General features: G+C 31.1%; 1 protein-coding gene across 2 annotated transcripts in view; it reads left to right on the top strand.

Moving 5' to 3' along the window:
- Positions 1-20675, top strand: part of LOC134724644 (long-chain-fatty-acid--CoA ligase 1-like) — a 36668-nt gene that overhangs the window by 11636 nt on the left and 4357 nt on the right. For both annotated transcript variants that reach the window (XM_063587792.1, XM_063587791.1), the window contains exons 3-18: positions 1439-1547; positions 2369-2436; positions 2929-3030; positions 3520-3619; positions 4314-4486; positions 5421-5453; positions 6212-6263; positions 6989-7062; positions 10367-10444; positions 13688-13822; positions 14642-14724; positions 15414-15564; positions 17510-17582; positions 18527-18615; positions 19493-19609; positions 20131-20184. In XM_063587792.1, the coding sequence (XP_063443862.1) occupies positions 1439-1547; positions 2369-2436; positions 2929-3030; positions 3520-3619; positions 4314-4486; positions 5421-5453; positions 6212-6263; positions 6989-7062; positions 10367-10444; positions 13688-13822; positions 14642-14724; positions 15414-15564; positions 17510-17582; positions 18527-18615; positions 19493-19609; positions 20131-20184 (1491 nt within the window). The remainder of the gene's footprint in view (positions 1-1438; positions 1548-2368; positions 2437-2928; positions 3031-3519; positions 3620-4313; positions 4487-5420; positions 5454-6211; positions 6264-6988; positions 7063-10366; positions 10445-13687; positions 13823-14641; positions 14725-15413; positions 15565-17509; positions 17583-18526; positions 18616-19492; positions 19610-20130; positions 20185-20675) is intronic.

The raw sequence follows: 20675 nt of genomic DNA, 5'->3' as shown, positions 1-20675 counted from the left end.
GGGGATAAAAATTAGGGTAGGTAGGGGTACAGTAAACACACTTACTTTTTTTTGCCTAACACATTTATCAAAGAATTTAAGATAGATTTTGAGACTTGCCTTCTTGGCATCTGCCTCACCAGTCATACACTTAACAGAAGAGGGACGAAAGATACCAAAGGGACAGTCAAACTCATAAATCTAAAACAAACTGACAAAGCCATGGCTAAAAATGAAAAAGACAAACAGAAAAACAATAGTACACATGACACAACAAAGAAAACTAAAGAATAAACAACACCAACCCCACTCAAAACTAGTGGTGATCTCAGGTGCTCTGAAAGGGTAAGCAGATCCTGCTCCACATGTGGCACCCGTCGTGTTGCTTATGTGATTACAAATTCGGTAAATAGTCTAATTTGGTAGATCACATTCATGAAATGGAAGGGGATTGTAGTTACGACAAAAGGAACATATCCAATATCATTTGTGAAACGGTTATTCCATAACGGTCAACCAACTCGTGATCATGGTTATGGCGTCCCTAAAATTTATGAAGGGATGATTTCAACTTCACCATTTCGAACTCTTGGTTTAATAGCTTCCTTGTGAGCAGTAACCCTCTATCAAGAAAATTATGATAAATTAAATGCAAGCACAGGAATATTATATCAATTGGGAGATATATACCCTGTATGCAGATGCTGCTGGAATGTTGCTACTTAGAAAAGGAAAGTTCACAATTGGAAAGCTGAAATCATCTCTTTTATCTTAAAGTTTTGTTTTTAACCAACCCTCATTGTAAATTTCTAGATGTAAATCAAGATATGAACCTGACTTAACTGTATCTGTAGTATCCTTTATCTCCAGTTCGATGGGATAGATGCATTCCACATAGTCACCAAATTTTGAATTGTTTAGTGAAAGAATATCATCTATATAGCGGAAAGTAGAGTTAAAGGATATTGCTAACTTCTTATCTTTCTTCCTAAGAAGTTTCTGCATGAAGTCAGCCTCATAATAATAAAGAAACAAGTCGGCAAGTAGAGGGGCACAGTTTGTTCCCATTGGAATGCAGACAGTCTGTTGAAAAACACGTCCTCCAAACGTAACAAATATGTTAACAAATAATTCATGTTATTAAGAAATTAATGATACCTAAAAGACAATTTTGTAATTGTAGGTGTTATCCAAATCTATTCAGCTACTAGTAATTTATTATTATTTCTGTGAGAATCCAACTGATTTCTAAATCAAAACATAACAAATATGCATTTGTAATAATTGATCAGGGGTTCATCTTTGAGTATGGTCCAACATCACCATGAACGTGAACCCCTGATTTATTTTCATTCCCTCAGATGTATTTTTATCATTGGGTTGCTGTCTCATGGATGTATATATATACCCTACATCTTCTCAAACTCATATTTTACTGTACTGTTTATTTACACTTCAGGATGGTTCACGTATATCTAAGTTCTGTAGAGATGGTAAACTGTTAGAATATTACTATGATGATGTTAAGACGACATTTGAAGGATTTAAACGTGGATTACAAATGTCAAGTAAGTATTTAGAGAGTTAATCTCAAAAATATATTAATTGAGGAATTATCAGAGACAATAAATTGTAAAGGAAAGAATAATAAATACACAGGTTTTGGTAGCCTTGAAAGGCAATAAGTATCAAGAAGGGGTGAAAGATACCAGAGGGACATTCAAACTTTTCAATCGATATTTTTATACCCCTGCTTTAAAAAAGGGGGGGGGGGTATACTGTTTTACCTCTGTCTGTCCTTCCGTCAGTCTGTCCGTCAGTCCCATGAATATTTTTCGTCGCATTTTTCCCAGGAACTACAATACAAGGATTTCTGAAATTTGGTTTCAGGGTTTATCTTAGTCAGCTATACTGTGTGATGCGTTTTCAGATTGATCACTTGACAACTTCCTGTTTACCGAACACTTGTATGATTTTACACATGATAGCCAAGTTGAAAATTTTCGTCACATTTTTCTCAGGAACTACAATACAAGGATTTCTGAAATTTAGTTTCAGGATTTATATAAGTCAGCTATACTGTGTGATGCGTTTTCAGAATCATCACTCGACAACTTCCTGTTTATCGAACACTTGCATATTTTTACACTATTAATATTATCCATTTGCGGCGGGGGTATCATCAGTGAGCAGTAGCTCGCAGTTTCACTTGTTAATGAGTTTTTCACAATCTGCAGGTTACAAACTGTCATGACTGTATAGGCTATTTTATATATTTAACTTGCATGCTTAATAATAAGTAAAACAGAAGTTTTTTCTTTATCATTTAAACTTTTTTGAGTTTTCCATTGATTTGATAATGTCAGTATTATCATCATTTTGCCTACAGACAATGGTCCATGCTTAGGAACCAGACCACCAGGGAGCAATCAGTATGTCTGGCAGTCATATCAGCAGGTAGGTACCAGTTACAACTAGATCGCAATATATGATAATTAGTAATATAAATGATTAATTGATTGGTGATTGCATTACACTTTATCAGCACAAAAAGCCACAAATGTAGGAGAATCCTCAGTATCAAACCACCAACTCCACAACATGAAATAAAAAAACATGCTACATCTTGAGGTCAAAACATGCTGTATCTAGAGGTCAAAGTAGTGTTCATTAATAGACAATCTCAATATATTCATGCTAAAGCCATAAATAATAGCCTTGTCTTTTATTATAGTGCAAACCTCACGTGAGTGAGATCAAGCTTAAGGGTTCAATCTTTGGTTTCATATGATTTAAAAAAAAAAATGAAAATTGAACATGCACAGGGTCCAAATTTTAAAGAATGGGCCCCTCTTAATCTGGCACTGTTCACTAAAGTGTTGAAACAATTTAAAACTTATTTCGGATAAAAGGGCTTAGAATCATAGATGCATTCTTTATATTTTACAGATTTATGACAGGGCTCAAGCTTTTGGATCAGGATTAATAGCTGATGGTTTAGAGGCTAGAAATGATACATTCATAGGAATATACAGCATAAACAGAGCTGAGGTAATAAGTTCAGACTAAATTGCACATATACCATGTATACCATGTTAAAATATTTCTATGGACTAAATATCCAGGCAAGGAGATCAAATTAAATCTATACTGGTGATGTTGAGTAATTCACAGCTGTGAACCCAAGGGATGATGGGAATGTTTGTGTTTTGCAGTTTGACACTGTATTACATTTAAGTAATAATCTTTTAAAAAGCACATAATACGTTGTAATTAATACTTCTGACTGTATATAAACAGTATAATCAGTTATTTTTGGTGAACATTTTCTTTGTAACCAAGTAAAGAAATTTACTGCATTGTACAAAAAATCTACTGCATTGTACTAAAAATCTACTGCATTGTACTAAAAATCTACTACATTGTACTTAAAATCATCAAATTTATTAATTATGCAGCAGATCTTTATAAATGTATGTTACACACACATGGACATTTTCTCTGTTTCTGCTTAAATCATTTATATGACTTATTTTTCAGTGGGTGATAACAGACCAAGCTTGTGCCATGTTCTCTATGGTGTCAGTTCCATTATATGATACACTAGGACCTGATGCATGCAAATATATTATTAACCAAAGTAAGCAAATGTATATGTACCAAAAGCTGGAATCAATTAACGGTCACTAATCTTTATTTGTAAATATTACTCTTGCAGTTATTTCCCTTTTCACAGACAATTGTTTAAAATATTTATCTAGTATCTTTGACACTTTGAAATAAGAATTATTTGACTTGATACTTTTGTTATATTCTGATTGTTTTCAAATTAAGATGCATCTGCCTTGTTCAACTGGGATAATATTTCTGCAGAATATCTGACAGAGTATAAACATTTAGGTTTAGAAATGTGTGGTCTATATAGTACAGAAATAGCATTGTCAACATCTACCATATTGTTCCTTTGAAACTTGGGCATGGGTTATCTTGAACTTACATTTAGTTGAAGCATTTGCTCCATGTTAAAGGCTTTACTGTGATCTTCCATAAAAATCCCTTCCCATTGTGTAAAGTTGCATACTGTTAAATCAGAAATTTTGGAGATAATTTTATTATTGCAAACATTGTTTATGCAATAGGTTTTGAAAAAATCAATTCTGACATTTTAAATTATGATAGTATTATTTGCATGCAGCATTTTACTTATTAATAGTCAATTTTGTATTTACCGGTGAATAATTTAACAATCCCAAAAATTAATTCATGCACAAATTTCTGAATTTACAATATTTGATTTTAAAGGTTATAATTACAATATTCTTCATCTATTTTAGTTGGTATATCCCATGTTGTTGTGGACAAAGAAGACAAAATTAAACTTTTATTAGAAAAGGCCAGCAGCATGCCAACACTAGCATGCATCATTGTAATGGAAAATGTCAGTGAAGAAACTAAATCTCGGGCTGCAAAGAGTAATGTCAAAATTGTTAAGTTTTCATCTGTTGAAGTAAGTGGTTTATAATTATCAGTTTGATAGTAATGATGCAGAAAAGTTTAAAGAATGATTTAAAACCTATCTTTTATTCTGTTCTAAATGCATCTCACTTTTTTAAAATATTTTTATTAGTTTCCAAGTTTCATATTCATGTCTACTATAGAAAAAGAATTCATGATTTGGTATGTTGAAGAATTTATTAAATATTCAAAAAAGGAAATAAATCATATTATTGTATAGCAATATAATATTTCCCACAGAAAGTAACCAAAAGTTAGCGTGCAATAAATTCTATTATTGCACTAGTGCAATAAGTCTTCAAAATTTATGACGTCACCAACGACAAAACCTCAGTTTAAACCAATTTTTACTTTCAAAAATTATATTGCTATACAATAAAAGGGTTATTGCATGAATATTGGGGAATATTGTCCCTCGTAGAACATATATTGCACTCGCAAGCTCGTGCAATATAAAATTCTACTCGAGACAATAATCCAGAATATTCATGCAATAACCCTATATTATTCCATATTGATAAGATATTAGTAGATTTTTCTATATGAATGGGATTTTGAATAAATAAGTATATTCACTTGCGGAAAAAGGATTTTTAAACATGCAAAACGTTGCGTGCTTTTACATGTATAATTTTGGTAAAAAATGTTAAAAGGTTTGATGTTCAATTGGTTTTAGTAAATATTTTCCATTACATTCATTTCTCTCGGAATATCGAATAAAACATTTACTTTCTTTTGTTTCAGTAAATATGTGGTTTAATTGACTTTTGAAAAACTGATATTCACTATATTACGGGTCTCACATCGATGAAACAACAAAATTTACTAATTATAGTGATAAGGTAAAATTGCTTGTAATAATTGAGTTTTTTTGTCTAATCTGTATATATTTGATGTTGTCATTTTTTCTTTTCATGTAATTTTAGGCTGATGGTAAACAGTCATTACAGGAACCAGTGGTATGTTAATCTGTTGACCTTGTTTTACACAAAGATATGTTCATATTTATGCACATTTATACACTGTTACCTACTTTTACATTCAATCACACATATTAGAATTAAATGTGTACGTAATGAGACAAATCTTCATATGTCTATGTGATGAGACATCCTTAATCTATGCCTGTACTCATCGTCTTTCTGGTTGATCAATATTACTAAAAACTGATGAGGTACCATTTGTGCATGCATCAATTTGTTCAACTTAAAAACTACTTAAATCAATCGCTTCCACAGCTTGCTTTAAACGTCCCCACGATAAAATGTTGAGGGGCAAATTAATTTACCCCTGTCCATCTGTTCGTCCATTCCTCTGTTTGTCCTTTCGTCCAAATTAGGATGCATATTGTTTGTCCTGCTATCTCCTACATTTTTGGAGGTACAACTATAAAAATAAAGTTACCTACTTTTACATTCAAACACATCATGAAGGTGTGCATGGCCACATGATTTTGATTTTGTTTTCAAAATATTCTGAAAATGACAGGTAGTTTGACTTTTTGGTCAGGTGAGGGCATGATTTGTGTACTACAGACAGCATAACAATTTCAGGTTGAATGCAATCATCACTGCTTGTCAAATCGAAAATGTGTGGAACCATATTCCAGCATATGGCAGAGCAGAGCAGAAAAGGGGGTGGAAATTGTCCATGTCTAGTTTTTTTTTATAGCTTTTCAAGAATGTCAGTATTTACTTAATGGTATTATTTTTTTTAGCCTCCTAAACCAAAAGATTTAATGACAGTATGTTATACCAGTGGAACAACAGGTATGTTATATTGCTATATACTGTGGATTCATTTATTTTGGTAGGATACCAATTTTCTTGGTTTGACGTGAACTATGAATTTCAATGTTCAACGATTCGGAACCATGAAATCAAATATCCACGAAAAATACAATATTTTGTCAATCCACAAAAATAAATGAATCCACAGTAAACTAAAATAGGCTATTTTCAGCTGTATTACGCTCTTAATCATGTTTATATGTCTATAATATGTTGTCTGTTATTGGAATAAACAGAAATAGTTTGTCAACTTGTCAATTGGAAAGCATGCTCCTCTCACTTGGAGCAGCATTTTTTCCAACTCTATAATGGACTTTTTTTAACCCTTTCCTTCATAATGACGCCTGTGCCATGCCTCAGTTGAAAAGTTTTGCCTATGAAAAATCTGTATTAAACTAATAAAAATTTGTATCTTATATAAAAAGGACATCCATGAGAATATCTGACTGGAATTTCATTGATGAAATATTTATTTTCACAATGCATTAAATAAAATACTTTAAACTGATGATTTTTTCCTCCCAGTGTACAATTCGAAAGTCTAAATTCATTATTGCAGCTTGCCATACAATATGGGTTTTCGTTCATTGTTGAAGGGTATACAGGGACCTTTAGTTGTTCATATTCTTTTATGTATTGTGGATAGTTGTCTCATTGGTAATTATACAATATCTCCTTATTTTTGTCTTTTTTTTAATTTGCAGGTGATCCTAAAGGTGTAATGATCTCCCACAGAAACATGGTGGCTAACATGTCATCTGTTATTTATAGTATAAAGGTAAAACTCATACAAAATATGTATATTTAAACCATCTAATTGCTTTTTACCAGAAACAGATTTGATTAAAATGTCAATTTATTATACCCCGCTTTAAAAAGGGTGGGGTTTTACCTCTTTCTGTCCATCTGTCCGTCAGTCCTTCAATCCATCTATCTGTCTGTCCTGCCTTTCAATATTTTCCTCTCACCTTTCTCGGGAACTTCATAACAAGGATTTCTGAAATTCGGTTTCAGGATTTTTATAAGTCATTTATTCGGTGTGATGCGTTTTCAGATATATCACTCCAATAAATTCCTGTTTACAGAACATATATATCATTATGACATTTTACACATCATAGCCAAGTTGAAAATATTCGCATATTTTTCTCAGGAACTACAATACAAGGAATTTTGAATTTTGGTTTCAGGGTTTATATAAGTCAGCTATATACAGCATGTACAGTGTGATGTGTTTTTAGATTATTCACTTAATAACTTCCTGTTAACTGAACACTTGTATCATTTCACACATCATAGCCAAGTTGAAAATTTTTGTCACATTTTCTTGAGAAACTTAAATAAAAGGATTTCTGAAATTTGGTTTGAGGTTTTATATAAGTCAGTTATACGGTGTGATGTGTTTTCAGATTCATCACTCAACAACTTTCTGTTTACCCAAATATCACGGCGGGGATATCATCAGTGAGCAGTACTTAGCTCGCAGTTTCACTTCTTGGATACTATACATTCAGAAATTGTTGCGTGCATATATTATTGCAATTGTGTCATTTTAGTTTTTAAAATGTGATTTGAACTTTTGGGATATCGAGAAAATCCTGTTTGGGATTTCGATAAAAAATAATTGACAATGTGATTTTATATTATTGTGATTATAATCCTGTCACATTTTTTGCAATTATAAAAACAAATGGCAATAATTCACAGTATGCAATATTGTGTTGTCAATTTTGTTCATTTTGTCATTCTGATATAAAAAGATTTTTGAACATTTATTTCATTTAATTTTTATTGACCTATACATTTTTTTAACATTTATTTTTCATTTGCATTTAATTATTATTGACCTATAAATTTGTATGCCCCACCTACGATAGTAGAGGGGCATTATGTTTTCTGGTCTGTGGTTCCGTTCGTTCGTCTGTGCGTATGTTAGTCTGTGTGTCCATTCGTTCAGGTTAAAGTTTTTGGTCAAGGTAGTTTTTAATGAAGCTGAAGTCCAATCAACTTGAAACTTAGTAGTTGGTACACTCTTGCTTATGATATAATCTTTCTAATTTGTAAGCCAAATTAGACTTTTGACTTCAATTTCAGGGTCCACTGAACATAGAAAATGAAAGTGGAAGTTTCAGGTTAAAGTTTTTGGTCAAGGTAGTTTTTGATGAAATTGAAGTCCAATCAACTTGAAACTTAGTACATATGTTCCCTATAGTATAATCTTTCTAATTTAATGCCAAATTAGATTATTTCCCAATTTCACGGTCCATGGAACATGCAAAAGGATAGTGCGAGTGGGGCATCTGTGTACTTTGGACACATTCTTGTTTTAACTAGTGTTGTCAAATCGTATACTTTTGCCTAACCGGTTACTCGGATAATCGTTCGACCGATTAACCGGTTAACCGGTATAGTTTAAATTGGGGTTTGAAAGACTTATCAATATAGTCCCTACACATAGATATTAGATGTGGTATGAGTGTCAATTTGACAAGCTTTCATCCAAGTCATAAATTTACCCTTTTAGAATTGAATATTGTCTTTTGGCATTATAAGGCTTGTCTTTGATGATTCCTGGCGAAGTTTGACTTTTAATAATCAGATACACCGTATCAACAATAGCTTCTGTACCAACTTCATATTGAAAAATAAAAAAAAACCTTCTTGATCTCGTAGAATTGACTATGTCTGAAACCGATTTCCTTTTCTCTTGTTGTCTCCGAAAATAATGTGGAGTGTTTCAATTTGAAATGATTAATTATAAAAAAGATGTGATGTGATTGACAATGAGACAACTCTCCTCAAGAGACCAAAATGACACAGAAATTAAATACTTTAAGTCACCGTACGACCTGTTTCTTACACAAAATTAGATCAAAAACGAACTAATGAAGTAAATCGTAAAATTTAATCGCATTACTGATTTAAAGTTACTGTTAAAAAAACATGTTTACTAATTATGTTTCTTTAAGATCCTGCTTTGAGCTGAGAGACAAGTTCTAATTAATTTTATGTTTTTAGGATTAACAATAGCAATCAATATACTGGACAATTGATCTGTCTAATTAGTTACCACGACGACATTTTTTTAAATAACCTTGAACTTGTTTATCACTTATTCAAACAAGTTCAAGGACTTTGGTATTAAAACTTTGTTGTTTGTTAAATGAAAACTGGAAACTACGGTCACAACTGATAAAGTAGATTATATATGGTACTATCTGTTTAATATGTGGTGTTGTTTTTTTTTTTTTTTTTTTGTGTTATTATTTTGCTTTCTGTTTTCATTTATATTATGTCGCTTACTATATTATATATGTTGTTGATGCTATAGCATTATATTATATGCTGATTTGCAATAAACTTATTACAATTAAATAAAACATAACTATCTAATGATTTCAATACACATTTATATCAAATCTACCAAAATTGAAAAAAAGACCGGTTAACCGGTTAGCGATTTTGGTATTCGGTATTCGGTCGTTCGACCGGTTAACGGGGTAACCGTTGACAACACTAGTTTTAACATTATCTTTACTTAAATATTTGTTTATAAAGACATCAAATGAAGATTGAGCAATTGTCAATAAATTCAGGCCTATAGTTTGGATTTGTTTTTTTCAACAGACATGCATTTTATTATTCGATTTATTAGAATTTAAAATTATTTTTTATGCAATAGTTTTCTAATTCTTTGAGAAGCTAGATTTTAAGTATTCATTTTTGAGAAGTTTTTACATAATGTCAATTTAAATCTTACTAAATAATTTTTAAGCATTAAATTCCATATGAAAACAATGTTATATAGTTTCAATGCTGATATAATTTTAGAGGTACAAAATAGTGCATAAAATGTTGATGAACGCTTTATTATATGTCATACCTATCTCATGGGATTATGGTTCTATATTTACACTGTTTTGCTTTATATCTTTATTTCAGACAATGTAGAAACATTTTATGTTTTTATTATGATGATCCTGCATTCCAGAGGTATCTACATTATGGAATCTAAGCAAAGAAGATTAACCAGGCGTTTGTTCACTTGTGTTTAATTAATTAATTTAATTTATTTATTTCAGACAGTTACCACGATAGGACCAGAAGACAGACATTTATCCTATCTGCCATTAGCTCACAACTTCGAGAGAGGAATGAATGTAAGTCAACCAGTATTGAACATGTTGAAGCATAACTTCCCTGTTTCCATTCTCTATTGTATTACAGTACCATCCAAAAATATCGATTCGATATCTTTTTTGTCCGATTTCCGTGTTTCTCGGAATCACACCGCGTACCGCGGATTTCACTCCTAAAATCCTCCAAAGATTCTCTCCCAACACCGTGTGGCTGTTAATTGGTTTATTGCCCATCGGATGTACTTAAAATTAACGACGTGTGACAACATAATTGGATTACCCAGATAATTTACCTTTGAACATTTAATCGATCTTGGTTGCACAGGTGTGCTTTAAAATCACGGTATTATAAATTGAGCAAATGTTTTCCTTTCTTTGACAGATAAAGATGTGACAATATCATTTAGAATAAGATAATTATTATCTTATATGTTTTTGTTTTGTGCCATTATCTTTAAAATAAAATGTTCATACGAAAAAGTATGAAGAAAATACTTGTTATTTTGTGTTTCTATTACAGTCCAGTCAGGTCATACATTGTGTTCTTTCAACAAGGACGATTTTGCCACAATTAGTATCTTTTGTAACTTCTTCAATAAGCAATATTGGCGCATTAACTGTTCATTATTTAAAAATCAACTGGCTAATAAAATCATGTTGTATTTACGCTCGGATCATCAAGTAAACTTAGTTTACTGAGCAATGTGAAATATTATGTTTCACCACCTCGGTACATTTATACAGACTTGAATAATTTAAATTACGAACAGAAACTGTAAAATGACAACTCTGTTGAACAAAGGAAATAATTTCAAGTGATATTGATAGCGCTCGTCAATTTCGTATTTTACGGAACGGTTTTCAAATTTACGAAAGTATTTAAATCAATTTCGTCATTTTCATTTGGAAAGTGTAAAAATATTTTCACATTAAAGTACTATAATTCTACCGGTCTCCATATGTTTGACAAGTTTATGACGCTCAATCATTTTACGTTTACAAAAGATGTTAAAAGTTGTGATGATAAGTAATCCGCGTATGCTATCCGATAGGTCACTAATCCTTTAATTATTAATAAAATTTATTAAACCTCATAATTGCCCATCATAATTATTATTCCAGTTAAAGCAGTCATCATTTTATTTTTCAAACCCCCGCCTACAATTGGCAGTTCTTTATCGTATTATTGTCATTTGAAAACAATTTAAAATCACCTCGGACAATTTCCATCATAATTTCAATTAATACATCATCAACCGTGAATTTATATTATTAACCATGGACGTATAACTAATGTTCAGGTCTACTTTCTTTTTTGAAAGATAGACATTAAGATTCATATAGTTAAAGATTTGTTCTCGTTTATTCGGATAAGAATTATATTATAGATTCCTATTAATCAATTGTAAAAGAACCTTCTGGAGCCTCAATACGATTGCACAAAAATGTCGTTCTGCAACTTTAGAAACCTTGAATGGAATTTTCCCACGGTCGTCTAGAAAGGTCACCTGAGTTTACTGGTACGCGATATTATTTCCCGCCCTTTAAAAACTCGTGCCGAGGATAAAATTGATGTTAACTATTTATAGCATTTAACATTGTTAAGTAAGTCAAGTTCAAGTTCAACCCAAACTGTTGACAACTGAGATGTGTATCGTGGAATTGTCTTCCCACGGCAAATAATTGTTTTTAAAATCTTTTATATGATCACTGTTTAAACTACACAAATTTACATTCATTGTGAGAAAATAAATATTTTACAACAACGAATTATTGCAGCTGTAGAAGTATTCCTGATGTAACCGAAATGACTTATTATCATACAGAACTGCCAACAAATCGTAAAACGAAAATGCCGTAATTATTAAGCATAACGAATGGTAAATACTATTTCCCTTTTTAGTTGAACATACAAAACTTTCAGACACGTTATTTTTATGATTTTCTTTAAACTGCTCTCATTAATTTAGCGAAAGTTTCCGGTTATTTTTACACAATTTAAGTATCTTCATTTCGTAAATAAAATATCAATTTACTTGTGAAGACATCAAGGTCAAAATTAAGTAGTTTTCATTTTTTTTTATAAAACTTAAATGCAATTGAAAGAATTGACAACAACCTTTTGCTTTTAAATCATTTATTCATTCCAGCAATTAGATAATCGTAAAAAGAAATTGCCGTAGACTTACACAATTATTACGGGGCTATTATTATGCCTAATGAATAGTAAATAAATTTACCTTTTTACTTGCATATATAGAAAACTTTTAGACACAATTTTTAAATAAAGACTTTAACTTTGAAGTAGAATATTTGGTTTTTAACATATTCCACTATATTTTATAATCCTTTTTTTTTATAAGCAAGTACAAAAAGGTAAAGATATTTTTAGATTGGCTAACATAAAATACGAAAATATTTTGACTTATTATTACCACAAATTAAATTTAATTAGTATAAAAGACATTTAAAATTATACACCTGTTTGACACTTAAAATGATACAGTAGACCGGAAATATAATTCTTTATTACTTCAACCTTTACCTGTCAGGTAATCCAATTACCCTATCAGTGGTGTGCCGGTAGAGATCAAAGAAGGATAAGGGCAATTAATTCCTCGGTGTAGAGAGTGAGCTCGCTATCACAATAAACATTTACCTGATTTTGGGAGAGATTACTCCCAAATTCCTCCCAACATTTTGGGAGGATTATCGGAGTTTTTCAGAGTGACTCCGACATTTTCCTCGGTGTAGGGTGTGGGAGAGTTGGTCCTCTTGAATGGTACTGTACATGCATAATCATTTTAGATGACACTTTCACTGAAGGAATTTTGTAATATTATACAATTGTATGTTGTGGTGCTATGTTAAATCTTTATTTCAAAGTTCTTGCTGCAAGTCAGTTGCAAAATAGATGATAACTGTAGCCATAATTTTACTGGAATGATAAGATATTCATTCTTGCTTTTTGTCCTGCTTAATATTCATTATATGTTAGATTTTTACACTTTTACACAAAAAAAGTAGCCTGATGTTTTATTTAACTTTTTAGAGGCGGTAATAAAAGCTGTGCAATATATTCTAGTAAGGTTTATGTTATATAATAGCCAAAAAAGTAGTCTGAAGAAAAAGGCCAAATAAGAGTTTTGATCTTATTTTAAGGTCCACTGAACATAGAAAATGATATTGTGAGTGTGGCATTAGTGTACTATGGACATAAACTTATTTTCAAAATGAGTTAAAATGTAAACCTATATCTTCCAGGTTGTTATGTATATGCATGGATGTCAGGTAGGATTTTCCTGTGGAGATATAAGGAAACTTCCAGAAGATCTACAGAGTCTCAAACCACAATTCTTCCCTACAGTGCCAAGGTTACTTAACAGAATTTACGACAAGGTAAGTTGTATTCAATGCCTTACCTCTTTTCAGGAAGTCCCAGGCTTCTGAAAATAGTTATGACACCTTTCCTTTGATAATTTTGGGATGAAGCTCAAATTATAGATTAAACTAACAAAGCGACCATTCATGAATTTCCAAAATTGTATCTGAAAGTGTTGTTGTTGCATCTAGATTATACATGATGAAAAAATAATTGACTTAAAAAATTGGAATTTTTGCATTGAACTTTTTCATTAGTACATGTTAGATACCTGAAATAGACTCTTTGGATTTGCTCATTATCTTTTCCACTATCTAGTCATACTTCCCACATACTCTTTAACATATCAAAACATTATTCTTGAAGTTTATACATCTTATTTCATACAGTGCCATTTATTTTAAAGCTTAATTAAGAAAATTTCCAAATACCAACATCAGTTTTGAAATCGTCTGTAAATGTTTGTCTGCTAAATGAATACAATTTTCCTTTATACAAATCAAGGAAAGATTATCAGCAAACCCTTTAGGCACATCTATTTGTACTTTTCATATGTTTTTTTAAATACATTGCTTCAATTTAGATTAATTATTTTTGCACAATTAGGAGATAAGCTGTTGGAGCCAAAAATACAATATTGTTATCTCCATTCTAATGAAACTGACAGAAAACAGCTTCAAATCATACATTTAAAATCTGGTGTAAGTCATCTGCGCTTGCATTTAATTTTTCATAGCATCAATTGTGAATTGATACCATGAAAATTGGTGGCCTTATCCAATCAAAATGAAGGGTACAAACAGTGTTGTATAATTAATATATTTTATTATTGACAGGTTCTTGCTGCCACTAAATCAAGTGCTTTAAAACGTTGGTTATTTAATTTGGCTCTGTCTGAAAAGATGAAAGAAATTCAAAGGTAGGTTTGTTTAATGAAACTATGGAAAGAAACATAAACAGGTTTAATTTCATATGTCAACATTTAATCTTGACAAAGTTCTGATATGGACAGGCTAATATAAAAATTGAAATAGTTTGACCTTTATACTATCAAATGTCAAATGTTGTAAAAGACAGTATATTTCAACTTTTTGTCTTTTATTCATAGTTACCAAAATATGGTTATAGTTATCAAAATTATAGTCATATAGATACAAAAACAAGAAAAGCGAATACAGTGTAGAAAAGTAGTTCTTTTAATTATTCCTGGACCTTTGAACCAAACTTGGATGTATACATGGGGAGCTAGTATAGGTATTGAGTTTTACCTTGATACCTCAACAACTTAAAATGGAAGGAAACAATAAAGCATTACAATTCAGGATAAAGAGAGAAATTTGTCTATTTTATACAGCATTGCAATGGTAATTTAACAAACTATTTATTATCATTCTACCTTAATTTTTTTGGAGGAAAACTTTATCATGATACTACTAAAATGTTACATGCTAAATAATTCTTATGTGAGTATTGTGAGCTGTTTTGAGTTCAATTTTTCTTAGAAAGTGAAAAACTTTTTGTATTGCAAATTGATCTCTCATTCCTTAAAAATAGTTTAATATGAAAAATTGTTCAAATGTATTATAAGCTTACTTTGTCTATTTTAAGCTTTATAATAAGAAAAGACAGTATATGGGATTACCTTGTGTTTGGTAAGATACAGAAACAGTTAGGAGGGAAAGTAAGGATCATCCTAACAGGGTCAGCACCTATAGAACCAAAGGTCATGGACTTTAGCAGGTGTGCATTTGGTTGTTTGGTGAGTAATACTGATTTTTTTTGTATAAAAAATACACAATTTTTAAGTAGTTTAAATGAATCTGGGTGGATAAATGTATTTTACCCCTACTCCAACCAATATACTTACAGTAAATATGCATACAGTCATCTAATGGACTTAAAACCTCAATTGACCAAATGACCTATGTCCAAGAAAAATGTAATTAAGGATGTACTGAGGTGAGGTTTTGGAATTTGTGTCAATCGTTTGGACTCCTTGGTGTTTTTCCATACAAAACAATGTAAAATATGTACATAAAACCCATTAATTTTTTCATATAAGACTTAATAGCTCATGAAAAGTCATTTACAAAAATTTTAGAAGATTCTTGATTTTCTTTCTTTTGTTTTGAGACCCAAATAATACCAATGCAAATAGGAAAAAGTCTGAGTCAGCCTTTTCCTGCCATATTTTAAAAGTCAAATATCTCGAAAAGGAGGTCCATGACCTATCAATATTTTTAGCTTATTTGTATCCTTAATGGATGCTCTACCAGCTTATAGTATCAATTCTAAAATTCTTAATTTATTAATTTTCACCTTACCTCACCTTAATACATCCTTAATGGAATAGCTATGAATAATAAAAAATTTGTTAGTCTCGTATTATTTTAATTTTAGCTTCTTGTGTACAATTTGGAGTTAAGAATGGCATTCATTATCACTGAACTAGTATATATTTGTTAAGGGGGCAGCCGAACGATACCTCCCGGTGCAGGAATTTCTCGCTACATTGAAGACCTGTTGGTGACCTTCTGCTGTAGTTTTTTCTATGGTCGGGTTGTTGTCGCTTTGACACATTCCCCATTTCCATTCTCAATTTTATTAGTCATCAGCCAATGACTTTTTAAATGTTGATTCATTTATATACATAAGTTCAAAGGTAAATTAAATTTTGTAATTATGCCAGGCTCGCGTTTCTTCTTTAAAAAATATGTTCATAGTTAAACACTAGTAACCCTATATATTATCACCTTATATAGTGGTTTGAAGCTGCAGTCAGTCCAGGGCCATGATTTCATAAGTATATATAAACATATAAATATAAATGAATGCAGAATATATATTCTTACAAACAAACAAATGCATGTTGATATTTCTATACTAAATTATTATTTTTCTTACTTCAAAATACTTATTTATGTATGTACATGTACTTAAAGTGTTGTTTTTTTAGTCTACATTGTCTTGAATGAACAGCCTTCAACTTTATCCACTGCATATTTTTACACATCCTTTGTGATTTATCTTCATATTTTGTGCATACCTGTCTGTCTCTATTTTTATGGTGAATGCACTTATTCTAATCTTGTATCGTATGCCTAGATGTATAAAATTCAAGTGTTTAAAACTAGTTTTCTGTACTAAAGTAATTTTAAACTGAGAAATACATATTTTAGAAGTTTACTCTTTATATCTAATTTAAGTGTAACTTTTCTAAAATCAATATAATAAGATATCTTTTACATGTTTGTCCTATATACATTGACATAGCATAATTTTATATTTAGGTTTGAAAGGTTTAGTTTTTTTAATACAAAGTTAAATTGAGAAACCATGTTTTAATAGTATTCAAGTTTTAACTTTTTTGTTAAAAGATACATCACTTAATAAAGTTACTAGTCTTTGAGCTTTGTTTAACACTGTAAAAAAAAATAGAAATAGTATAATTATTATAGTCAAAGAAAGAAAAAAAAGAAATTGCCCTTTCTTATGCCATGTGTAATCTTCAGATTATTTTAACCATTGTATTGTATAGCCAAAGAAAAAAAAGAAAGAAATTGCCCTTTCTTATGCCATTTGTAATCTTCAGATTATTTTAACCATTGTATTATATAGCCAAAGAAAAAAGTATATGGTCTGTTTTATGCTTTACTTATTCATAAGACTATGTTAACCATTGGACATTTCATTTGTATTTATAGGTAATGGAAGGTTATGGACAAACAGAAGCACTGGCTGGGTGTACAATAACTATAGCAGGGGATTACACCACAGGTATGACATTGAATAATGCAAAGAAACTAAAACTAAAAAATAACCTTCATGTGGATTCATTGTTATTTGTTATATACCAGTAATTGTGGATTTCGTTGGTATAGGGGAACCATGAAATTAAATTTTCTTTAAAGGCATGTATGAAGACTTCCTCAAAACCATGATATTAAAATTCCACAAACACACAAGTTTTCCTTCGTCCACGAAAAATTGGTATCCACAAAAATAAATGAATCCATATATATTTATTATTCAAAATGACCAATAAAGTTATACAATTTTACAACAATTTCTTTGACATGTTTTAAGAAAGATTTGGTTTGTATATAAAAATAGGGAGATTTAGTATGATTGCCAATGAAAAAACTATCCACCACAGTTCAAATGAAGTGGATGAAGCTACATCTATTATAGACAGCAACTATATGGCCTTCAACAATGAGACGGACAGGTTAAACTTAAATATTCATTCTGGTAACAGTGTATTCTTTATAAAATATTTAGTATTTAGAGTTTGCATTTTTCTAAAATGGAAAAATAATCAGTTAAATAGATCACCTCTTTTCAATGTGTGAGTGGAGTGTCATTATTATTGTATAACTCTAGAAAGCCTCTGAGCAGACTAGAAAGTGATGAGCCAAAAAGTGTGTCCCCTATCATTTTGGTTTCTTCTTTGCAAATGTATCATGATATAAACTGGAAGTTAAGCAACCAAAAAATGCAACAACCAATCAATTAATATGATATAAAAAATAATCTGCACTTTCACACTATGATTTAAAAGATTTGTGCACTTTCACACTATGATTTAAAAGATTTGTGACCTTTCACACTATGATTTAAAATATTTCAGCACTTTCACACTATGATTTAAAAGATTTCTGCACTTTCACATTATGCTATTAAAGATTTCAGCACTTTGACATTATGATTTTGATTGACAGGACATGTAGGAAGTCCATTACCAGGATGTAAAGTTAAAGTTGTTGATGTACCAGACATGGGGTACTATGCAAAGGAAGGAAAAGGGGAGGTAAGTCTGTGAATATATTTCACAGTTATTATAGTTTGATGCTAGTGTGAAAATATAATTATATGGATATGTATACAAGAAAATAGGCTGGTAACATACCACAAAGGGGAACTAATATTTGATTTGGGCTCATGCATTGGTTGGGTTTTCTCAAGCCTGTATGAAAGTCACAGAAGCAAGATAATGATCTTACATTCTATTAGCATTATGACTGTTTATGTATAGTCAGTGGTAAAAGTTACTGCAGTCTTTGTTTTTATGCCCCACCTACGATAGTAGAGGGGCATTATGTTTTCTGGTCTGTGGCTCCGTTCGTTCGTCCGCAGGTAAAAGTTTTTGGTCAAGGTAGTTTTTGATGAAGCTGAAGTCCAATCAACTTGAAACTTAGTACACTTGCTGCTTATTATATGATCTTTCTAATTTTAAAGCCAAATTAGACTTTTGACCCAATTTCACGGTCCATGGAACATGGAAAATGAAAGTGCCAGTGGGGCATCCGTGTACTTTGGACACATTCTTGTTTCAATCTATCCTATAGATTTTGATGACATTGGACAGAAGCTTTTAATGATGAGAATCCAAAGCATAATTTTTATTTTTCCCATATTTTAGAGGTAAATGTGCTTGCATAGTTTTATGAGAATCAAACTATCTAAATAAACCTTGGTTTTTAAAAGTAAATATAAAAAAATGGACAATAAATTGATCAAAACTTACAAGACTTAGATCTACATTTAAGTTAAAGAAAAATTAGAAAAATAAAAGAAGTATTTTCTGATAATGTGACTAATGCCAACGATGAAAATATTTATATGACTTATATGGATAGATACCAAAATTTGTCATTTTTATTTTGGATTGTTGTTAATTATTTTAGGTCTGCGTCTATGGACCAAATGTATTTAGTGGTTACTTCAACAACAAGGAAAAGACGAAGGAAGCATTAGACAAGGATGGCTGGTTACATACAGGAGATATTGGTGTCTGGTTACCGGTAAGTAAAAATAACAAACAGGATGCAACCTCCTCCCCTGCCTTTCTCAATCCTTCAAGATATATCTGTGTCTGCTAACCTGTAAATAACATAACAGGATGCAACCTCCTCCCCTGCCTTTCTCAATTCTTCAAGATATATCTGTGTCTGCTAACCTGTAAATAACATAACAGGATGCAACACTCCCCCTTAATGAAGCCAATAATTCAGCATGAGTAAATTTCCTAATGATTGATATGGGTCTACTGTATTTCACCCATGTCTGTTTGTCCAACCATGCTTCCTTAATTGGTTTACATTCTCTAACTTTAGTTTGAGTTAAGTGCTAGAGTTATGGTTATGCCCCATTACAAATGGAAACATTCAGTTTCTATTCTTTAACTTTAGTTTTCCTAAACCAAGTATTATTGTAAAAATTAAAATTGCATTAAATCTAAAATAACAAAATCCAAATAATAAATGCATGCCATTATTTCTGAATTTACAGTACTCTGTGCAGAATTGATATTTTATTATTACAGAATGGTACTTTGAAGATTGTTGACAGAAAGAAAAACATCTTTAAACTTGCTCAGGTAAGATCCTTATATAAACACATGTAAGATCTTCAAACTTTACTTAAATATACGTGTTTCTCGTTTCTCGTTTTGTTTATATAGATTAGGCCGTTGGTTTTCCCGTTTGAATGGTTTTACACTAGTAATTTTGGGGCCCTTTATAGCATGTTTTTCGGTGTGAGCCAAGGCTCCGTGTTGAAGGCCGTACTTTAACCTATAATGGTTTACTTTTTAAATTGTTATTTGGATGGAGAGTTGTCTCATTGGCACTCACACCACATCTTCCTATATCTATGACCTTCAAACTTTGCTTAAATACACGTATGACCTTCAAACTTTGCTTAAATATGCTGTTTGGTGTGAGCCAAGGCTCTGTGTTGAAGCCGGACCTTGGCCTATTATGGTTTACTTTATAACTTGTTACTTGGATGGAGAGTTGTCACATTGGCATTCATACCACATCTTTCTATATCTATGATCTTCAAATATGCACATCAAAGATTTTCAGA

This window comes from Mytilus trossulus, chromosome 7 (assembly GCF_036588685.1).
Source record: "Mytilus trossulus isolate FHL-02 chromosome 7, PNRI_Mtr1.1.1.hap1, whole genome shotgun sequence".
NCBI lineage: Eukaryota > Metazoa > Mollusca > Bivalvia > Mytilida > Mytilidae > Mytilus > Mytilus trossulus.
Note: the sequence above shows the minus strand (reverse complement) of the source record. Positions and strands in the feature narration are given on the sequence as shown.